Genomic DNA, 20184 nt, shown 5'->3' with positions numbered 1-20184 from the left:
CAGGGGTGAATTTTGCCCTACACTGCTATCAAAGATGAGATCAAAGCGCAGACTCTGCAATGCTAAAAGACTAAGGCAATTTCTAAATCTGATGCATTCTTCAAAGCACAAAACCACATTTTAATAAAAATCTCAAGAATCCAGTGATTTCATGTGTCAAGAATAAGCCTGCATAGGAGGTCACATTATGGCTGTGCTCTACATGGACAAAAAACTCAACATGTGTACACACACATCTATTGACAGTATGTGTGCTGGAACACTTCACAGACAACACGATGGGGGGAATAAAAAAAAAATAAAATGGAACTACACCCACCTTTCAGGGAAAAAAAAAAATAATAAAAATGACCCACGGAGAAAACTAGAGGAAAGTCACAGGATGAATAAGAAGTGAGTAGAGATGAGCAGTATTCATCAGGGATGTCACAACATTATTTTCCATCTTCTGCTGCACTAAAACAATGCAGCTCTCTACAGGTTTGTCAACGTACAATTTGGCAGTTTTCCAGTCTGACATGAAATACGCTTTACTTCCATAAACTACTATTCAGTTTCCTATCCAAACTACGTGTAAGTAATCAACAGTTTAGCATCCTCAAGCAGTACACAGTAGCCCACTTCCTTGCACTTTCAGGCTCTGGGCTGGAATGTAAGTCAAATGATTCCAAGCCTTGGTGTCAGCCAATGAAAGGAGGAAAAAATTCTCAACTTTAACTCCAAAAATCAACCCAGATCTCTTCCACAGATATCTAAGTGTCCTAGAAGAGTCAAAACATTGATTTAAAGTTTTAATTCTGCAGGTACTCACAGAGGTACAGACCACGGGATTCAATTTTCTCTCTCAGACATCACAGATTCCCAGATTTTAAGCCCTCAAAGAATAATTTGTTTGCTTTTCTTTCAACGGTTTTTCATTAGGAATTTCTTGCTTGAAAGAAAGCCTATATATAGTCCTTCTTTGGGTAATAGGTATATTTAAGTCAGGAGGAACGACATCTACAGAAAGGCTGTTGTCACGGTATAAACTTAAAAAAACATCCAAGGGATTTAGCATAGGGATCTGACAAATTAAATTTGTATCCAGAAGGGGGTTTTTTGATTAAAACCAGTATACAGCTTTTGTCCAGTATATTGATTAAAGATCTGTATGCAGACTGGAACAAAACGTGAGGGCACTGGAGGAAGAAGAGATGTCAGCATTAGTGATCAATAACCTCTGAATCTTGTGGGTAAGGACAATTTTAATTTCAATACTACGAATTTCCAAGATGTTCCACTATCACACTGTGCAGGCAGTTGGTAAAATCGTACACGCAAGCGTCACCCTCGTTGTCCTATGGATATTCGCTACCGCAGATGTGAAATCAGTACTGAGCTGCATTCACCTCTTTGAACGTACTCGTGTGCCGCTGGCACAGTGTAGCCAAGCTGAAAGACCTCACCCATGCTATCGTAACGCAACCAGTGCCTGCAGAAAGTGCTCAGCAACTGCGTTCTGCGTTGGAAACCAACTGTGAAACGTACACCCATTTCAGGAACTTGGCAGGGAGGAAGATTCTGGAAAAATCCACTTCTGTTTTTCTTCTCCCCGCTTGCATGCCGCATCTTCCCCAAGCAATGAAGGGGCGGCTGCCTGCCACCGTTCTCTGAAAGCTATCGTCATCTCTTTTCCAACCAAAGCCTCTGCAAATCGTTTCCCACATTTGAACGAATCCCACGGTGTGAAAGGTAAATAATACTGTGACACCTCAGACAAGTTGGTTTTAACAGGTAGCTTGTTACCTGGGAGAGTAAGAGCGTCTGAAAGTCTTGTGGGAAGGAGCAGTGGGGATGGAGTTAGGCTGAGAAAGGGGAGGGGGGTGCTTCGACAGCCCATCTGCACTCCAACCCCAGAACCGACTGCCGTGATCAGAGAAGAAACGAAAGAGAGAAAAAACAGAGAAAGGAGAGGGAGGAGAAAAAAAAAAATAAAGAAACTATAATCTGAGTGGTTTAGTGCTGTCATGCTGCCTTGGAGAGAGAGAGAAAAAAATTAATAGAAACGAAATTAAACAAGAATACTCCATTGAGTCCCATAAGTCATTAGTTTGGCCTTTATTATTCATTTCCACTTTTATTCCTAACATAATGATATGGTTCACAGGAAAATAGTCCCTGCTTGTACTAACCAGTAAATTTTACAAATGGATACAGCCTCTATAAACGACTCTTAAAATGCTCTAAGTGAACAATCCCTGACCACGCATCTGTATTCAAACTCTAAGCAGGTATTTGCAAGCAACAGGATTTCCCTGGAAGAAAGGAAAGTTGGAGTTGATTTTTTTTTTTAATCAGACACCCAGAGGTAGCTTCTCAAGTTTGGCTCCTGGTGCCTCTATAAGAGCCTGCAATCAGGCCCTACACAATCAGCAAACCTTTGCAGGGCTTACAATCTGATCGTATTTCACCAGATTCAAACTAATCCCAAATACGTAGCAAGTGAAAGCCAACCTAGCGTGTAAATGCATCACGTAAACTGGGGACATGGCCCAGGTCTCAGCAGACAAACCTGGAACGACTGGATGAAACCAGCCTCTAAGTTGATTCAGATCTCTCATCAAGCTTCCACAAGCCCCTTCTGGTCGCTGTTTGATCCTGTGCCTTTGGGTCAAGGCATCCCATCTCTGTGACAATTTGTCTAACCTTTGCTTTTGTCCAGTTCCCTTTATGGTACATGGATTTTTCAAAATTATCTTCTAAATGGTTACATAGATGCTCGAGCTGGTGGAGTATTCAGGACACCAATTTGTTTCTATTAAGTTTAAGTTAAGTCACATTTGCGTATATGCAAGTGAAAGATATTGCAAGATCAGATGCGGCAAACAAGTCAAGAATTGCTCCCGTGGAAACAGCAGCAAAGCCAGTTAAAAACCCCTCTGAAGAGTGGTGTCAAGAAATTCACTCGTTAACCAGCAATCAAAACCCATCGCTATTACATGCAACTATGACAGAAATACACCAGACAACCGGGCTGCTGGTAAGTCTCACAGCTCAGGTCTCACCTACCTGCCAAGAGGCCACCAAATGCAGGCTTGTCCTTATTGCATACAGTGGGTGGCTTATTTTAATTCTTTTTCCCTGCCCTGCCTTGCTCAGCTTAATAATGGAACTGTCAAATTTTATTTTTAATGGCATTTTCTATTGTCAGTGAAAAAACAAGTACATAAACTTATATAGCCAAATAAAATTGTTAGCCTTTTATTTTTATGCATTTCCTCTAGGGATCTTTGAAAGACTAAATTTCGTGGGGTTTTTTCATAATTGGAACTACACACAGACTTCTAAGCTACTAATAAAGGCAGAAACAGTAGGGCAAACCTATTCGTTTGATACTCCTTCAAATATTTCAACAGAACTCTAGGTTAAAATTCACAACCTGAACATAACGTCTGAGTTGACAGAAGTTCCTTTGCCGTTCAGAACGGTATTCTTCACTGGAGGACTTCACAACTTAGTATCTTCCTTTTTGTCATGCTACACCATTTACTAAGTGTCAGAAAGTTTTCTCTGTCCAACACAAACTCAAGCCACTCATCTGAGCATTGCCCAGGAAACGGTCTTTCCTCTCAGTCAGAAGTCTGGGGTTTTTCCTATTATTTTCAGTCTTCCCAAGTGCCTTCCCCTACTTTTCTTCAAAAAACAGCCATTTCCTCCATAACTCCTCTCCCCAAAAACTAAAACTGTCAAGACAAAAAAAAGGCAGGTACAAATGCAGAAGTAACCCACAGATGCAGTGGATGCGTTCTAGTGATCATGAAGCAGAACTGGATGGAGCAAATGAAAGTGGAAGGAAAGATTCTGCCCTCTACCCCTCTGAAGACACTAACAGCAAGGGATAGTTAAGGAGACATTATCATCTGGATAGGCAAATTAGCTGTTTGCAAAGTCCAGTTCAAAACATTCAAAAATCTATCCAGAGACCTCAAATACACGTATACACAAGTACACACACAAAAATAATTTAAAAAACAGTCACCCGGAATTCAGCTGTGATGGCAATAATATGGGAGAAGTAATGTGACCCAAGGGCAATGGCATACATACATACTTTAGAAAGTCTTCCTGATTAATTCTGAGGATATTGTCCACAAACCATTAGTAATATGTGAGAGCAGCTACGCTTATCAACATTTGTATACTCCTACAGGAACCCAGCTATCCTTTCTACACATTTCCCAGCCCCAAAGACATAAACGAGTCTATGGACCCCTCCAATCTGTGCATCAAGACAAAATTCAAAGGAAAGTATAATCTTCAAAATAAAAGCTGGCATTAAGAACTGGAGATAACCCTTGGACTGACTGCACTCAGGCTGCCTGTACGAGACACAGGCACAGACAAGGTAAGCAGGGCCCGCACACGGAGCGCCCAGGAAGCATTAGGTGTACTCAACCTCGGTACAACTCTTTGGCAATGGGTCCCATATAAATGTAAAGCCAAGCCTAGTTTCAGAGAAGGGCTACACAGAGAAACTGTGAGAATCTTTATCCTTTTACACTGCTATCAGAATGACTCAGGTGTGCTCATTTTTTAAGTCTGTAGAGAGAAAAGTGACATTTTACACCACTGATGAATGGCAAACGACAAGCATTTGTAATGGAAACATGACACAGACGCATCTATGCCAAGAACTGCAATACTGCAGTGTACCCTGCACATCTTCCAAAGCTTTTTTTTCCTGAGAGAAGGATGACCACATGTACTCTTCAGAAACATAGCTAAGTTCTCCCGTGTTCTGCAAGTCAGGACCATGCTCAAACTGTGCTGCACAGGACATTTTCAAGGAGGAGGCAGTCCAGCACAGCATCAGAAACTACTGCCACTGATTCGCAGTACTTGCCACCACCTTTTCTACTAACGGTAAAAATCTGCAGCTACTGTTACTGCTCAGAGGTCACTCACGAAAAAAAAGAGTAGAACTTCTCCCCTGAGTATTTTAAAGGGCTTTTACAGCAGCTTCCACCTTCACCTGTCATTGAATAGTAACTTTTACACATCACTCTCGAATAGCTAAATCCAGTGAGGAAACAGGACACACTTCTTAAAAAGACACCGAAGTTTTTGGATCAACACCTCCAAGAACTCCATAGAAAATTGCAGGAATGATTGTTTTCTAAAGGAAATCCCTGTCCCACTGCATCAGTGGCAGTTTTGGTCTTCACAACTTAATGGCAGAATGCTCTGGAATTAAATGCCCTCTCTAACTATTCCTTGAGAAGATACCATACAGGAAAAAACCTCCAGTTCCTAAACCCAAAATACCAGAAAACAGCAGCAACAAAGTATTAAGCGTACGCTGAATGCTTCGATCAATATTTTGATATGTGCATTCTGACATCAAAAGGTGAGAAGAATGCAAAGACAAACCGAAAAGCAGCAAGCAAAGTGGCAAAACACAGTTATGTCCCAATGGCAAAACCCAAAAAGCATGATAAAAGGTCATGGATTCAAAAAAATAAGCGCCACATGCAAACGTGGCCAGCAAAGCCACAACGTAACCACAGGGAGCCATATCTCAGTTTATAATTTCCTGTGACAAATCAGCAGGGCAGCAATGCTCGAACTAGTCAAAAAGGAAGCAACATACTTGGAACCGTTCCCCTGAAACTCTACCACTTAATTTCTTAATGAAACCTTTGTTGAAAAAAACCTCACACTAGGCACTCGACCTTGCCTTGCAACCTCTCAGTCTAGTTTTGGATTACAGTGGATTTAGGGGTCACAAAGATGTGTTTAGATATCCAAAACTTTCTCAGGAAACACCATGCGCTCCTCCTATGCTGCTGGAATTAGAATAATTACTCATTAAAGGCTAAAAGCCTGTGTTTTTCCTGATGCATGAGAACTCACATGTCTAAGCATTCCTCCAGACAGGGTTTAGCAAGTCACAACAGGGCTGATCAACAGATTTCCATGTAAATTACTACACTGGACAACGAACGGCAGTCATCACCCAACATGTTTCCTTCCGTCTCTTCCAAGGACAAAGGGGAGTGACCTCCCATGGAGAGGGCAGGCAGACAAGTGCAGCAGCTTTTAAGCGTTTCCAGCACGAATCAAAGCTTGACCAGGTCTAATATTTTCCTAATACAACCTAATACTTTCCTCCAATGTTTCTATGGTCCCAGAGCATACTGCTTAAATTCCTACATCCTCTGCTTTAAGTTTTTATGGTGTGAAATATGTACATTCCCAATATCCAAGGGTCCATGTTTGCTCAATAAAAGCTTTTGGAGCGGACCAACATATTCTAGGGTTGCAACTGCAGCTTCAGCTTCTGGCTGCAATAGACCCGCTGCCGAAAGGATCAGGCCGTTATTCTGCTGGTGGGCAGCCAGGAGAGCTATTTGAGAGGTATTCAGCGTTGAAAGAGTCACCACCTCTGCTTGTTCTGCATCCTCACAAAGTGTAAAAGGGGAACAGGAGGTTCAGAACTTCTCTCAGCAGCACAAGCACTGTGCTACAGTCAGATGAATTACTGATCACAAGGGCACACCTAGAAAATACACACAGTCTGAAAACCTCGACCTGAAAGTCATCATATACTTTGTGATATTTGCAACCTCAACAAGACCTCATTTCTAATGCTGACGTTTAATATTACCTTTATTGAACCCACAAATGTGATTCTGGAGAAGGCCTAGTTATGAAAGAAAATGAATATTATAAGAAAAGACATTAAGATTACACATATAACATGGACTGGAACAATGAAGTTAATCACCAACCATGTATTATCATGTTCAAACCCTGTTTCTTTGGAGCAATCTATAAACTTTTGGTCTTTATTTTGCTTTCAGAGTGAGTCATATTCTGCAAATGCACACTCAGTATTGAAATCCTTTAATATTTTCCAAGTGGTTTAATTAGCCTGCCACATTACCTTGGAGACAGTCCACCATGGGAACAGTTGGTAGGTGAAGTTAAGGGGCTGGTTCTGCTGCTGGAGTGCCGGGAAGGAGTCCGACCAAGGGTATTGCTGGGGGAACCCTGGCACAGAAGCAGGAAGACAGGGATTAGCAACGTGTTGCAATACACAGGCAGGAGTACACAACAACAGGTCCAAATATTGCCTTTGTTTGCACTAGACAAGCTTCATGCAGTTTTGGTTCTGGCTCTTCACCTAAAAATCAGCAGCCATGGTTCATGTAGTCATTAATATGTTCTTGAAGGTACTGCTCTGAAGACAGAGAAAGCACACGTGTACTTTTCCACAATCCAAATACCTGCAGTTTTAGCTATACAACACATACAGCCTGCAAATATTGCCAGAGAAATGGTTTGTCAATCCACCAGGCTACCCAGCTTCTCAGACATGATTTGCCAGGCTCCAAAGTATGCAAACCTTTACCCTGGCAATTTAATTATGCAGCTATTTTCCTCATTGTCTAAAGCATTCTGATTGTGCTTGTTACAAGCATAAGTAAGCAGTCTAACTTATCATTTTTCCCCTGGCCTGCACAATCATTTATACCACAGCAAAATGGGGAGAAATTGCTCCTAATTCTGTCTCTCTTCACACCAAGTCAGAAGTACTGGAGAATCCAGACCGTTCGCCTGTAAGCCTAACGCTGCAGTTCCAGCTTACACAAAGGTCTGCTTGTCCAAAGGAGCAGAAGTGCAAAGATAGGAGGGTTCAAAGTCCATCAAGCTTCACAAGTTTTCCACATAAAAAAGGCAAAAAAATACCCTAATCCTTGCTGCTCTGGGGGGGAAAGAAGTTTGGAAGCACACCTAAATCCTCTACTAACATATTCCTTCAGAGAAATAAAAATATGCAAGAGCTTCCCGTAAAACCAATACATAAGGTAATAGGTGCAGACTGAGGAGACCTTGTAGGTCACATCAAAGCTCCTGCGAGCATCTTAATACACAATATATCTGTTATTAAACTGATTTCAACAGCAGTGGTAAGCCCAGAAAGTCTGTGGTATCAGGATCTGCGTTTTAGCCAAAAGGTTGTTATACTGGCAGGATTTTCAAAAGCATCACCAACTTAAAAGCACAAACCCCACCAACTTTCATGTGCTTCTCAGTAATTATTTTTTTTCTTTTTATAATCTGTACTGGTTATGACTGTATTAAATTTAAAAATAACTGAGGTTTTTTTTGTTTTAACGGTCCCTATAAAACCAGCATCAAACAGAAGCCTCTGTTGCCATATTGCTTCAAGACAACAGTTACAGATAATTCATACTACTCAACATCTGCAATAGCTTATCAATGAGCTGCTGTCTTTGGGGCTCTACTGTTTGCAAGGACAAGGGCTTCTCACCACACTGGTGTTACTGGAGTTCTTGAGGTGGTTATGCAGGAGCTTGGTAGCACCATCCTGGAATGTTTTTGGCAAGGCACCAAGTAACATGGTAAACTCAGGAGTGTTCAATTCAAAGAGAGAAATCAGGACTATTTGTGCTGCCTGAAAAGAAGAAAGGAAAGACCATCAGTTTTTATTCTTTGAAAACGGTATGCATTCTGTTGGTAACAATCCTTATGGTAAACAATGTGTGTCTCATTCAAAAAGACGACTCCCATACTAGACAGATTTTTGACATATTCCTTCTGATGTGTCATAAGGAATTACTAACTGGTATACTTAACGTTGTAGTTCTTAGAGCTTACAATACACTTTTGTATTTGTATCATTAACTTCTCAGGTGTGGAGTGTAGAGCTATTCATAGCTAGTGAGAAAATCTTACCATCATTCTGTCCAGCCCATCTTTCAGTTTAAGAAGTTACTGCAAAAATTTACAGGAAACAAACAAAACCAGAAGCTCAGGTAAGTATGAAGAATCTAGGACTGCAATTTGTCATTCCCATGCTTTCTGTTTTAAGTTCAAGTGGGACTAGCCCTCTCCCATCCAACCTTTCCTGCTCCTAAGGATCTGAATAAGTTTGTTTCAGCAAACCAACAATCCCTGTTTCTGTTTTCACACCTCTCCTTGCAAGTCTCACCATTGAGGCTGTTTCAGCAACAGAAGACTCCATCTCAAGGGGAAGATCTACTGGAATGGTGAGAACCACCTTTCCCTCATCCATGGACAGGCTAAACTCCACCAAATTCCCTAGCTTAATAAGTGAAACCAGGGTACCACTGAAACAATCGAGAATTTTACCATTAATTTCACTGATCAGGGTTTGCCCTATCTGCCTGGAAGACTAGCTGCCAGAACAGGATCTCCACTAACTCCATTAGCAGATACACAGCTCTGCGTAACCTGAACAACAACAATGGAATTAAATGGGAATGGAAGCAGAATAAATCAGAGAGCAGATCTGCAAGAGTAATTAACATCACATGTTCCTAACTGGACTTCACCAGCAGCATAAAACCCATGTGGATTGCACCAGTTCTGGTTTTGTTTCCCCCCCCCACCTTTGCCTTGAAAATATACACCAATAAAAAAAAACAAAACCTGATTAAAAGAACAATGAAATTGAAGCAATGATGAAGGATCTTTGATGGTCTGCAGCACCACCTTCTCAAAAGGGGGTGTACCCATTGACACACCAGTCTCCCAAACACATGTCTGGATACAAAGCAGTGTCTTAGGCTCACAAAGTAAGTAGCAAAGCCGCACACGCTCTTATTTTGGAACACCTACAGATTTAGGAAGAGCAGACGCTTGTGTCTGACTCTCTGGGGAACTTTCTAAAACTTCCTAAAAATGAAAAAGAACTGTAAAGAGGGTAAAAGCATAACTTGCTGTTGTGGTAATAACTGTACATTCATTGTTTTCATCAATTCAAAGAAGGAGTTTTTAGTAATGTGTTTGTAAAGTTGCAATAATTAAGTGTCTCTGCAGTTCCCTGTGAAGTGGAATCCTTTAGCAGATGAACTTGGGTACACAAAACCCCTTTCATAGTGGAGGGGAATCAAAGTACCTCATTGTTTCAGTGGCATTGTTCAAATCACAACTCAAGCTATGCTGTTCCTTCTGCTCCTCAGCCCCAATTTGCAGTAACACAGCTTTGTACATAAAAATATTTTCCATCCATGAAAGTTGGGTAAGTAATATCCTTTGGATACGGCCAACAGAGAAACTGAGGCACACAACACTCAACAGCCTTCCAACAACTGCAGCGAGCAACAGGTCTTCAGACTCCTCATTCCAGATGGATCATGCTACTTCCTGACAAAACTCTCACTGACTTCAACAGAAACACAGTATGTCGTTATTCACTTCACACTAAAGATCTAAGGATGAAAGAAGCAGGGAGATAACTGTCCCTGTGGCTTTCTTAACTCCATACTCTACCCTCCTCTGACCTGACGTTTTGGGCAACTCTGCCATGAAGCCTGCCTGGTATCCAACAAGGATGTGTATTTCTGTCCATTTTGATCCAAGAACTTTTAAGTTTTCACCAGCATAGTATTTTCTGTAATAAAAATATTACTGCAAACAAGAGATCTCGTAAAAAACAATCAGCACATTGAGCTGAATACAAAGTTACAAGCCATGCCAAAGTTCACTCCCGCTCGTGAATGGCATGCGTATCCCGGATGGTTAGGAAGTGGACATGCAGATCTTCTGCGTCAGAACAAGCAGATCTCATATTCATTGGGATAAAACAAACAGGAAAATTGATCAACAAGGTTCCCAGGTTGAGAGATTGCTCAGCGACTTGAGTATCTGGAGATACCAACTGGTAAGTCAGGAGCTGCCCAGGGTACAGTGAGACGGGAAAGGATTTCAGATCCCTTTGTCTCACATACCTCTCGTTGATGGGTTAGAAAAATAAGGTCCATCCTTGGAGACCTCACAGGTAAATAGAGCCAAACGCCCCCGAGTGCACACACTTTACGATGTGACATTCTGGAGGTACCTTTCCTGTATGCCAGCGAGGTCTAAGATGCATCTCGCAGATCTGAGCGAAATCTTCACCAGAGCTCCTCCAGGGACTTTGTGATTCTGTGGCTTCACTTTGAAGCAGAGAGTTCTCTAATTGGTACAGTTTAACCCCGACACACAAACAGTGACAGCCCAGATGACGTGCTACAGGAGTATCTGAGGGAAATTTCAGCTCCCAGAAGTCACTTCAATTTTGTTCCATTTTTTTATTTTGGCTTTAATGAAAATAGGCCTGCGTCCGCCCTCCTTCTTTGCACAAAACACAGCTTGTTTTTAGGAGTGCCTGCCACTATTCTGTGCACCCGGTGCCCTTCAGTAGCTTTGCTGTTGCCTGCAAATAGGTCATTGGGCTTTGAATGAATTGCTGAACAGTTGCTCAAAGCTTACAATCTTATGTGGCCTGAAAGAAAGCGAACCTACAGTCTGTGCTTTCTGAAATAAAGCCAAGTACTACTACAGTCTGGGAGTGGTGCTCCAGTAAAGCTCTCAAAAGCAACACTGGAAATACGTGGGTTAACCTTTTCTGTGTTCTTTTTAAATAGTCCTTCGCTATCCAACTGCACTTCTAGGTTTATCTCAGGCAAAAGCCATTATTTGAAAGTTCAGCCATGATTTCCTAACTCAAATTTTACACACAAAGGTGCTGGTCCCCGCTACCAGAAAGTCAAGAACACTGTTACCACTGACTTCAAAAGCTGGAAGGTGTATGCTAGCTTGAAATCACATTTATAACGTGCTCTAAATTTCACTCCTGTAATACTTGCAAGTTTATTTAAGAAACAACTATATTTGGCACTTCAGGGCATGCTCTAATGGCAGAGATTGTAGGTTGGGCGGGTTTTTCGGGGGTTTTTTTTTTTTTTTTGGCATGTGTGTGTATGGTTGGACTCGATGATCTCAAAGGTCCTTTCCAACCATGAAGATTCTATGATTAATACAGTTAATTTTATTTCAGTAATGAAGAGCATCAGGAACAGCATTTCTACACCTCTCTAACAGTTAGATCTAGACACACTTGATAATCCTTTAAGTTTCACTTACCTAGCATACGTTTACCTAGTCAAAGGATGTATTTTACAGATAACGTTTCTAAGAGTTTTAAACCTGTGGATTTTCAGCTGGTGACAAACCAGAGGATGTTTTCATAATCTCAGGTCATTTCTGAAAATCTTGGCCCTTATTTAACTAGATTATTCAAAGAGTAGATAAATTTAAAACAAGCAATAACAAACTTATTTCTGTACACAATGTACAAACATTCTCCATGCAACACTCATGCTTGATGATATATAGTTTGAAGAAAGAGCAATATCTGAATTTTCCCTTGCCTTTGTGACCCTGTACCATTAGTGCGGAACACTAATCCATCTCCTTTCAGTGACATATAACATAGACCCTACAGATTATCTAATCTTAATGAAGCAGTTCTCTGCTGGCTTGAGCTGGAGTGACTCCAGTGACTTCAGAGCCTGACTATGCTGGTGAGGGGGTCTGGCTCCACATCAGGTTCTTGACTCATTTGCAAAGGATGGCTTATGTAACTTCCTAATTTTCCTTCTAACAATGCAGCGAGGGATCAGGTTCCACGAGCCGGTAGCAGCTCCCAAAGTTTGACACTTAGGTCAGATGAATTCATGCTGTCCAACAGTGTCAGCTGCTGAAGGGACACAAATGCTTCAGCATCTTTTGGTTTTTTGTTTTCACCTAGACAGTGGGTGTTGGCCACATTTGTCAAAATCAGTAGCCTCTGCAACTTGGCTGAATTATAATAAAGGCTCTTTGAAACGGTCTGAGCCCATTAAGCAAAATGATCAAGGCTAACTGGAAAAATCCATTGATTTTAGAGAGAAAATGTGGTCAGTGACCTAAACTTAATACAAGCACCTGCCTTATGATTGCTGCTGTTGCTGCTCCAATAGACCGAGCAGAATAAGCAGCCAGTTGCCTGAGCTATATGAAAGCAGTTTTCAAGTTACTCAAACTTCTGTTGGCCATGGGCTCACAACACTGGCAGCTCCACAGAAGGAGAGGACCTCATAACCCAAGTGCTGATGAGGGACTACAACACGAGAGTTAACAGAAATGCACACCAAAGCCAAAAAATTATTTCACAGACAGACACACTTTTTTCAGGCTCCCAGTCAAGGTCTCTTCACACAGCGAGACAGTTGAGTTGAGACTGCAAACAAGATTAGTGTGATTAGTGCACACAGCTTTCAGTCTACCTGTTTGCATTTCTCTTCCAAGTTTCCTTCACCGGGGCCTGAGGAAGCTGTAGTTGTCCTAGCTGGCAAATCCTCACCCACCCAACTATGCATGGTCTGGGTTTGACAGACAGGGAGGTTGATATTGTTTAGAGAAAGCATAGATTTCAACTACACCATACAAACAGTACACACACTATCTTTTAGCAGGAGAGTTTGCTTTTGCAATCAGTTGCTTGCTTGACTTCAAGTAACAAAAAGCATCAATATTGGAGTTTAACAGAAGAGCATTCCTTTCAGCAGAGGGCAGCACTGGCTCAAATTTAAAGTCAGCCACAACTCCCAGGCTTACAGATCATCCCTTAGTTCTCGTACAGGGCTTGGCTTTGGCAACCTCCTGATGGCCTCCATAACCACCTGAAAACCTCTGCTGAGGTGTAGAGCCTGGGCAGTGCTGCACTGAGATGACACATGCATCTGGCCAGCCAGGAGCCGGGGAATAGGTACTTGCATCTGCCCACACCTATCCTCGCAGACGTCTCCAAGTTCAGAGAAAGAAGTGGTTAAGAACTTGCAAACTCCTGACTCCAGGCTGGGCATCAGTCTGATAGACCAACACTGTCCACAAACACCTTTTATCATGTGATTGGTCTGGGGAAGATCCACACCAACATCTACTCACTTTTGACACATATACACACTCATAGTCTCTGTGCATCATTCATTTCACCATCAGTATAAGGCCAATGTGGTTTTAATAACCTAAGGCTCACTGGAACAGAGAAGCTCGCTCTGTCTCACGTCACTGTGACTTACACTAAACTGCAGATCAAATACAGATCCACTGAGCTCAAGAGGCAGCAGTGACACATTAGGTAGCTTATATTAGCACATATCGGCAAAGGGCGACACTTCGATTTTCCAATGAACATAGCTGATGTTAAATGAGTTAATGCACATCTACTGAGAGTGTCTGCAGGCTCTAAAAAAAGCATTATTTGAGTGTACTTTCCAGCAGACAGTTAAGCGTTAGCTGGCACTAAGCTACAAGCTGTCTATCAGACCAGACCTCCTGCTTGTTCCTTTTTCAGGTCTAGAATCAGATGAGTATGGACAGCTGTATTACTGATGCAGTAATATGAAGCTCAACAGCTTCATCAGTTCAGATACAATCCAAGTGCGTTAGCTTGAGCACAAGTTTTTAAACACAAAGTTTTCCCATAAGCCTTCTATTAGAATATGCTGTTTACACCTACATCCTGAAAAGGAAGAATTTAACAGATTTAAATACAGAATTCACGTACAGATTAAATCCACATTGCTATTATGTTTTATATACAGCACACACTTAATATATCATGACAGTCTTTTGCAAGTCATGGATGGTTGCATTACATGTGTCAAAGGCATCTCAAACAAGTGCCAGCAAAAACTATGCAGCACTGAATCATCGCATATTCAGATTACCGTTGTATCCTATCTATCACAACTCCTTACGCATGGTGTTGTTTTGCGACTTGGGCACAGCAAAGACCATGGCAAAAACGTTCATTACTTCTGGAGAGCCAAATGTTACCTCAGAAGTCAAGCTGATGAAGGCTACTTTGAGTAACTTTGCTCCTTACAAAATGGCATTTGTTGCAAAAACAGGTTTGAGGACTAGAAACAATGGCTACATTTCATTAACAACTGAGAAACTTTTATTATAAACCTGGCATGATAGAAGTCTGAATTCTGGGGGGGAGGTTCCCACATATAAGCTAAGAAAAGACAAGCTACTGAAGTAAGAGATGGAGTAAGATGCTAGAGTAAGTCTGGCAGACATCCATCATAGCACAGAGAAAAGAGCCTTTGGTCTATTTATTGGGTGGCTCTACAACGCATCATGTAAATATCACCTCTAATCTCAACTTTCAAAATAGGTACACCACCTATTCCTATGTAGGTTTATGCGTGTTTATATAAATAGCATGTACACACAAATATATTATGCACAGACACATAATATAAGCATGACTATACGCATTCCGTGAAGCAATTTCTTCTTATGTCCTATTATCATGCACTAGCTCTTACTGTTTCAAGCAAACTGAGAAAGTGTGCTTATATTACAAACTGCTTTCAACTCAAAGGATACTTAGAAGGCTGTATTAAAGCAAAGAGATTCATTTTAAGGAAGTCTACCCTAGTGCTATGTTTCCAACAAGGACATGAGGATTTTCTGGCCGCTAACATTGGGAAAACCCATTTTCCTTACACTGCGTACACTGAAAACATTTGGGCTCTCATAGCTCTCTAGCATCAAATTCAAAACAAACAGAAAATGACAGCTACTATTTTGTAAACACAGCTAGGACACAGAGATCCTTTTTCTTCCAATAGTATTAAATCAGGTAAACACTGAAGTCCATCAGGTGCCATTTTTGATGTATTACACTATTTTTCCTAACACTGACTAGGTTTAAATGCCTGAAAGGAGTTCCTCTACGCATTTAGGCTGAGTTTGACTTCTTTAGGAATATCCTTTGGCTAAAAGGCTGATCTCAGCAGTATGGACATAATCCTATTTAAGGCTCCATAAGCCTGAAATGAAATGCTAAGGCCTGGTTCTCTGTTAACAAGACGCACAAATCTGCTGTAGGAATATTTCAAGAGTGCTAGAGAAACCTCTGACCCAGAAAGGCAAAGGCCTCTGACTGGGGAATATTAAAACAATTTGCCATTTTGAAGCATTTCTGCAAATATCCTCTCTGCCACTGCTACTGTAACAGGCCATAACCAACAGTGTTTACTGCCCGACACCAGTAAAGATGAACGATGCCACTGCAGCTCACAGAGTCTTTGGGAAGCTTCTGTCCCAGAGTTGCTCAAATCACCCTGATGCTAGATGGAAAATTACAGCTCCAGGAGATATTTGAGGGGTCTCATGGCATCACGTTGCAAAGGAGCCCAATTTCATTTCCTTAGCAGCATTTGCTTTCTTGTCCGTCACTGGTCCTCCTACAGCAATATTTTATTCACAGCAATATTTTATCCAGCAATAATCACAGCAATATTTTATCCAAACTCGTTCTGGGCTTTACTGATCAATACGATTTCCTTATCAAAGTGACAACATCAACGTTTCTCAAGAAACGATATCTAGGACTACTAGTTAAAGTAGTAAATACATCTTCATTGCCTCTTTGAGCACATGAAGAATTTGTTGACCTGCAGCTTTCTCTCCAAAATCTCCCTCATCTTCTGGTATAATTCAGAAACAGTTTATCGATTGAGCAGTTTTAGGGAAAAAAAAAAACCAACTGATCCCAAACTTGTTTTCTTTGGACACCTCTAGACTTCACCTGCAAACCAGTGGTGCCAGTCCCGGGAGGACCCTACCACTAGGTACTCTGATGGGGGATTTCATCTTCATACAAACCACAGTAACACAAGCACCCTCCTGGGCTTTTTGATTTGTTGCAATGGTTCTATAGTTTCTTACCAAGTCCTACCTGCTGTCTGTATTCAAGGCCAGCTTGGCCAAACTCAGTAACGAGCAGGACCGTTGAAAGAAAAGGTTTTCCCAGTCACGTAAACAGGAGGCAGAATATGACATACACGTGACACGCGGCTGCCCATAATGTGTAAAAACGCATTCAGGCTTGTAAAATAAAACTACTGTATGGATGTTTCATCAACAGAGAAGGCAGTCAGAATATCTGGCACAAAGGAAAAATTTCTTCTTCCCTGAGATTAGTATTCCAAGTGACAATCAGGCAATACAGGTCTCGTTATTTATCGTTGAAACCAGAGCTTGGCTGATTAACAAGACAGTAGGCAATGTCACTGGCCCTTCACCTCAGAAGGCCTTGCTCCCCTCCAGCTCCTCCTGAACGCTAAGATAATGTGTGCCCGCACAACTCCACCCCCTCAAATGCTGAGCACTCGTGTTTAATAAAAGTTTCCATTTGCCTGAGCCTTGGACACGAGGCTTCTTTAGGCTTTGACCAGAGACAAATCAGAAGCCTTATTCTCATTTCCATTCTCAAATTGATGGCTCTTTTCCAAGACCAAAGTATTTTTCCACACAGAGCCCAAGCCTGTCATCCAAATTCAATAAGCACTTTACCTACGTAAGGCTTGCACAATAACTTTGCTGACAATATTAGTGATAACATGGTGAAGTTACTGACTTAACGTCCTCCCACCAGTCATCACAGTATTTGCATTGCCACTGTGTTATTTTCCTGTGTGGTAATTAACTGGCTTTTGTAAAGTGATTTCATCAAATCTTAAACACTTTCCAGAGGAAAAAAAAACAATAATCAGAGTTAACACCCTGTTATAGGGAGAGGCATAAACCAAAGCAGAGGAAAGTCAAGTGCATCGCACAAGGGTAGACGCTACCGCAATCAAAATTAGAGCCGAGTTATCTGAAATCCTGGTCTGTGCCCTGCCCATTGACGCGTTCTGCCTGGGGAAAAAGCAGCCAGCAGGTTGTAGGTGCGGAAATTACCAACAGGTGCTCTCATTGCACTGGAGCCACGTCCCATCCAGGTCTCCACGCAAAGCTGTGTGACATGCTCCTACCCAATGCCTTTTGTTCAGCACAGACAACAAATGCCTTTCACCTTTTTTTTTTATTTAGCACTGCTTGAAGGAAGTAAATCTTAACTTGAATGCAGGGTAAACACCCATGAGTATTAACAATCTTTAAAACAAGGCAAATATTTACCTGTAACACACTGCAGATCACCTTATTTTAAGCACAGCTTGACAATAATTTTGATTGTACATAGTTCACAGCTGCTATCAGCAGCTTAAATGGTTTCTGCTCTGAGAGGGAATCATGGCACTTTGTCAATGACACTCGGTAACATCAACTGTATGTTCCTCAAAGTACATCATGTTTTTATTGTGATAAGAGAGCTTATATTTAGGTACAGATATCATTTCATACAAGAACATAGACCGTTTTATGCACAACAGCATTTCCTTTGACTAAGTTTCTTTCTGATTTCACTAGCTATAAAACATGATCTGTAGTTCAAGTCAGGTATCAGACAGGTTAAGTGTGCTCAAGTCACCATCAGAATATGCAAGGTTTATTAATAAAGTTGTATCTTTCTGTTTGAAAAAGGGTTTTGGACTAAATGCCACTTTTTGTTCTGTTTTTCTCCACTGCCTTAACACTACGGGGCTGGGAACTCCATGACCATCACGCATAGCGAATAGTAGTAATGGACAGATGATCACTAATAAAAGGGTAATCTCACTATTAACTGAAAATATAATCCACTTCTTGAACCGATCCCTTGATTGCTACCATAGGATCAGATCTGCACGACTCATTGCCACGTGCACACGGTAGCCACATACTTTCCCCACTGACAGAGGTCATTTATATACTTCACCACCAGCACGAGCAAGCTTGTTTTACCTGCACCTGCTCACAGGTAGAGCCCAGACAGATCAGCACGTAAATCACACGCACAGATGCTACTTGCATTAAGGGAGCATTCAGTAACTCAAATCTGGGCGAGCACCACATTGGGTGAGGGACTACCTTTCTTGGGAGAAAGAGTCCCTGCCTCCGCGAGCAGTTGAGCATCGGCATCGCTGTTCCACCCAGTCAGCCGCGGTAGTACACACGGACCGCACTACGCCAGCCAAGACTCCTCAGTACCAAAACCAAAGTCAGTTTGCAGGAGCTGAGCTGATCCCACTAGTGGTCTCAAATCCAGATTCTATTGAAAAATTACCTTATTTTATACTTTTTACAGGCCTCTTGTAGTACTTTGGTTATTTGAAGACTGAGTTTGTTCTTCTCCCCCATAACCTCAACTGCTGTCTCCATTTTTAGGTTGTGACAATGTTTACAATGCCTGGTCTGCTTTGCACTTAGAAAACCTCAGATCTTGAAGGCCACCATAATACCTGCCATGAGGGCAGAATCTTCTCTGATCCTTAAATTAATCATCTTGATATTAAAAAAAGATACTTTTTTTCCAGGTTATAATCTCCAAAAAAGGAGGACAATCTTGTTTTCTTCAGAACATTTCACCGGTCTAGGTTGACCCTTGATAATCCAGTTTGTTACCACATAATGAATTTATTAGTCTGTTAACTACAGTCCTGACAGAGATAATGGCCAATGATTGCTTACAGATCCTTTGCTCCAGCGTTTCTTCTAAAGCCCGTGGTTTGTACTATGTTCTTAATAAAATCATAGTACAGCAACGGTATGATGAAATAAAGATCACCTGGGCATTCATTTTTAGTAGCTTAACTGTGTGATAATTTATTTGCAAGCTACAGGCATCAGAGGCAAATCCAAGTCACATGCAGGTTTAATAAAAAGAATTTAGATTCCATAATCTCTTATTAGCCCCCAAGGCACTTGCCCAGGTACTGCTCAGGTGGAGCTTACTGGAAGTTTTGGCAGAGCTCTGCACATCTTTGAAACAGATAAAAGAGTGGACACCACACTGGGAACACCCGCTCCCCGCATCCCGCAGCTTCACAGCCAGTTTTTTCAGCTGCTGCAGATACTCTTCGCTATTTTGCATGCAGCAATGATGACCCCTAACGGTGGAATGTTTCTTCTGCTCAGCAATATGCAGAGATTTTGCTTTTTAATGTATATTTCTACTTAAATTAATTACAACTCCATCTCACAGACCACCAGCAGAGTAAACTGCTTGAGGTTTACTCGAACTGCAACACCGAAGCAGCTTCTTTGCCTGTTTAATTCTTTCTGACTATGTACATGGAAGCATCAAAATGGAAATGCGTATTCCAGACCTAAGTCCGGAATTGAAAGTCACCCTTTTTTCTTTTCTTCCCCTGAGGCAGACTATTTTGCAGAAGCAAATTTCAGTCGCACTGGTGCGGATAATCTCTGCAGAAAGTCTTCAGAAAAGAGGCTGAGACATTTTTCTCTAGATGCAATCAGCTGTGTGCCGAACGCAAACAGCATGCACCCAAAAAGCTTCTTTGAAGCCTGGTGTGCGATATCAGATAATGGTGCAGTTGCAGCACCTTTGATACCCAGTGATCTTTTCATCAGAATCAAGTAATTACTAATAACAGAAATAATTTT

General features: G+C 41.5%; 1 protein-coding gene across 1 annotated transcript in view; it reads right to left on the bottom strand.

Moving 5' to 3' along the window:
* The window catches only part of CLASP1 (cytoplasmic linker associated protein 1), a 184801-nt gene that overhangs the window by 25957 nt on the left and 138660 nt on the right, over window positions 1–20184 (bottom strand). Inside the window, exons 33-35 of the mRNA XM_063341540.1 lie at window positions 8318–8461; window positions 6926–7032; window positions 1786–1902 (exon numbers count right to left, since the gene is read on the bottom strand). Of these exons, the coding sequence (XP_063197610.1) occupies window positions 1786–1902; window positions 6926–7032; window positions 8318–8461 (368 nt within the window). The remainder of the gene's footprint in view (window positions 1–1785; window positions 1903–6925; window positions 7033–8317; window positions 8462–20184) is intronic.

This window comes from Chroicocephalus ridibundus, chromosome 7 (genome assembly GCF_963924245.1).
Source record: "Chroicocephalus ridibundus chromosome 7, bChrRid1.1, whole genome shotgun sequence".
Lineage (NCBI taxonomy): Eukaryota > Metazoa > Chordata > Aves > Charadriiformes > Laridae > Chroicocephalus > Chroicocephalus ridibundus.
The sequence above is the reverse complement of the archived record's forward strand: the minus strand, read 5'-3'. Positions and strand labels throughout refer to the sequence as shown.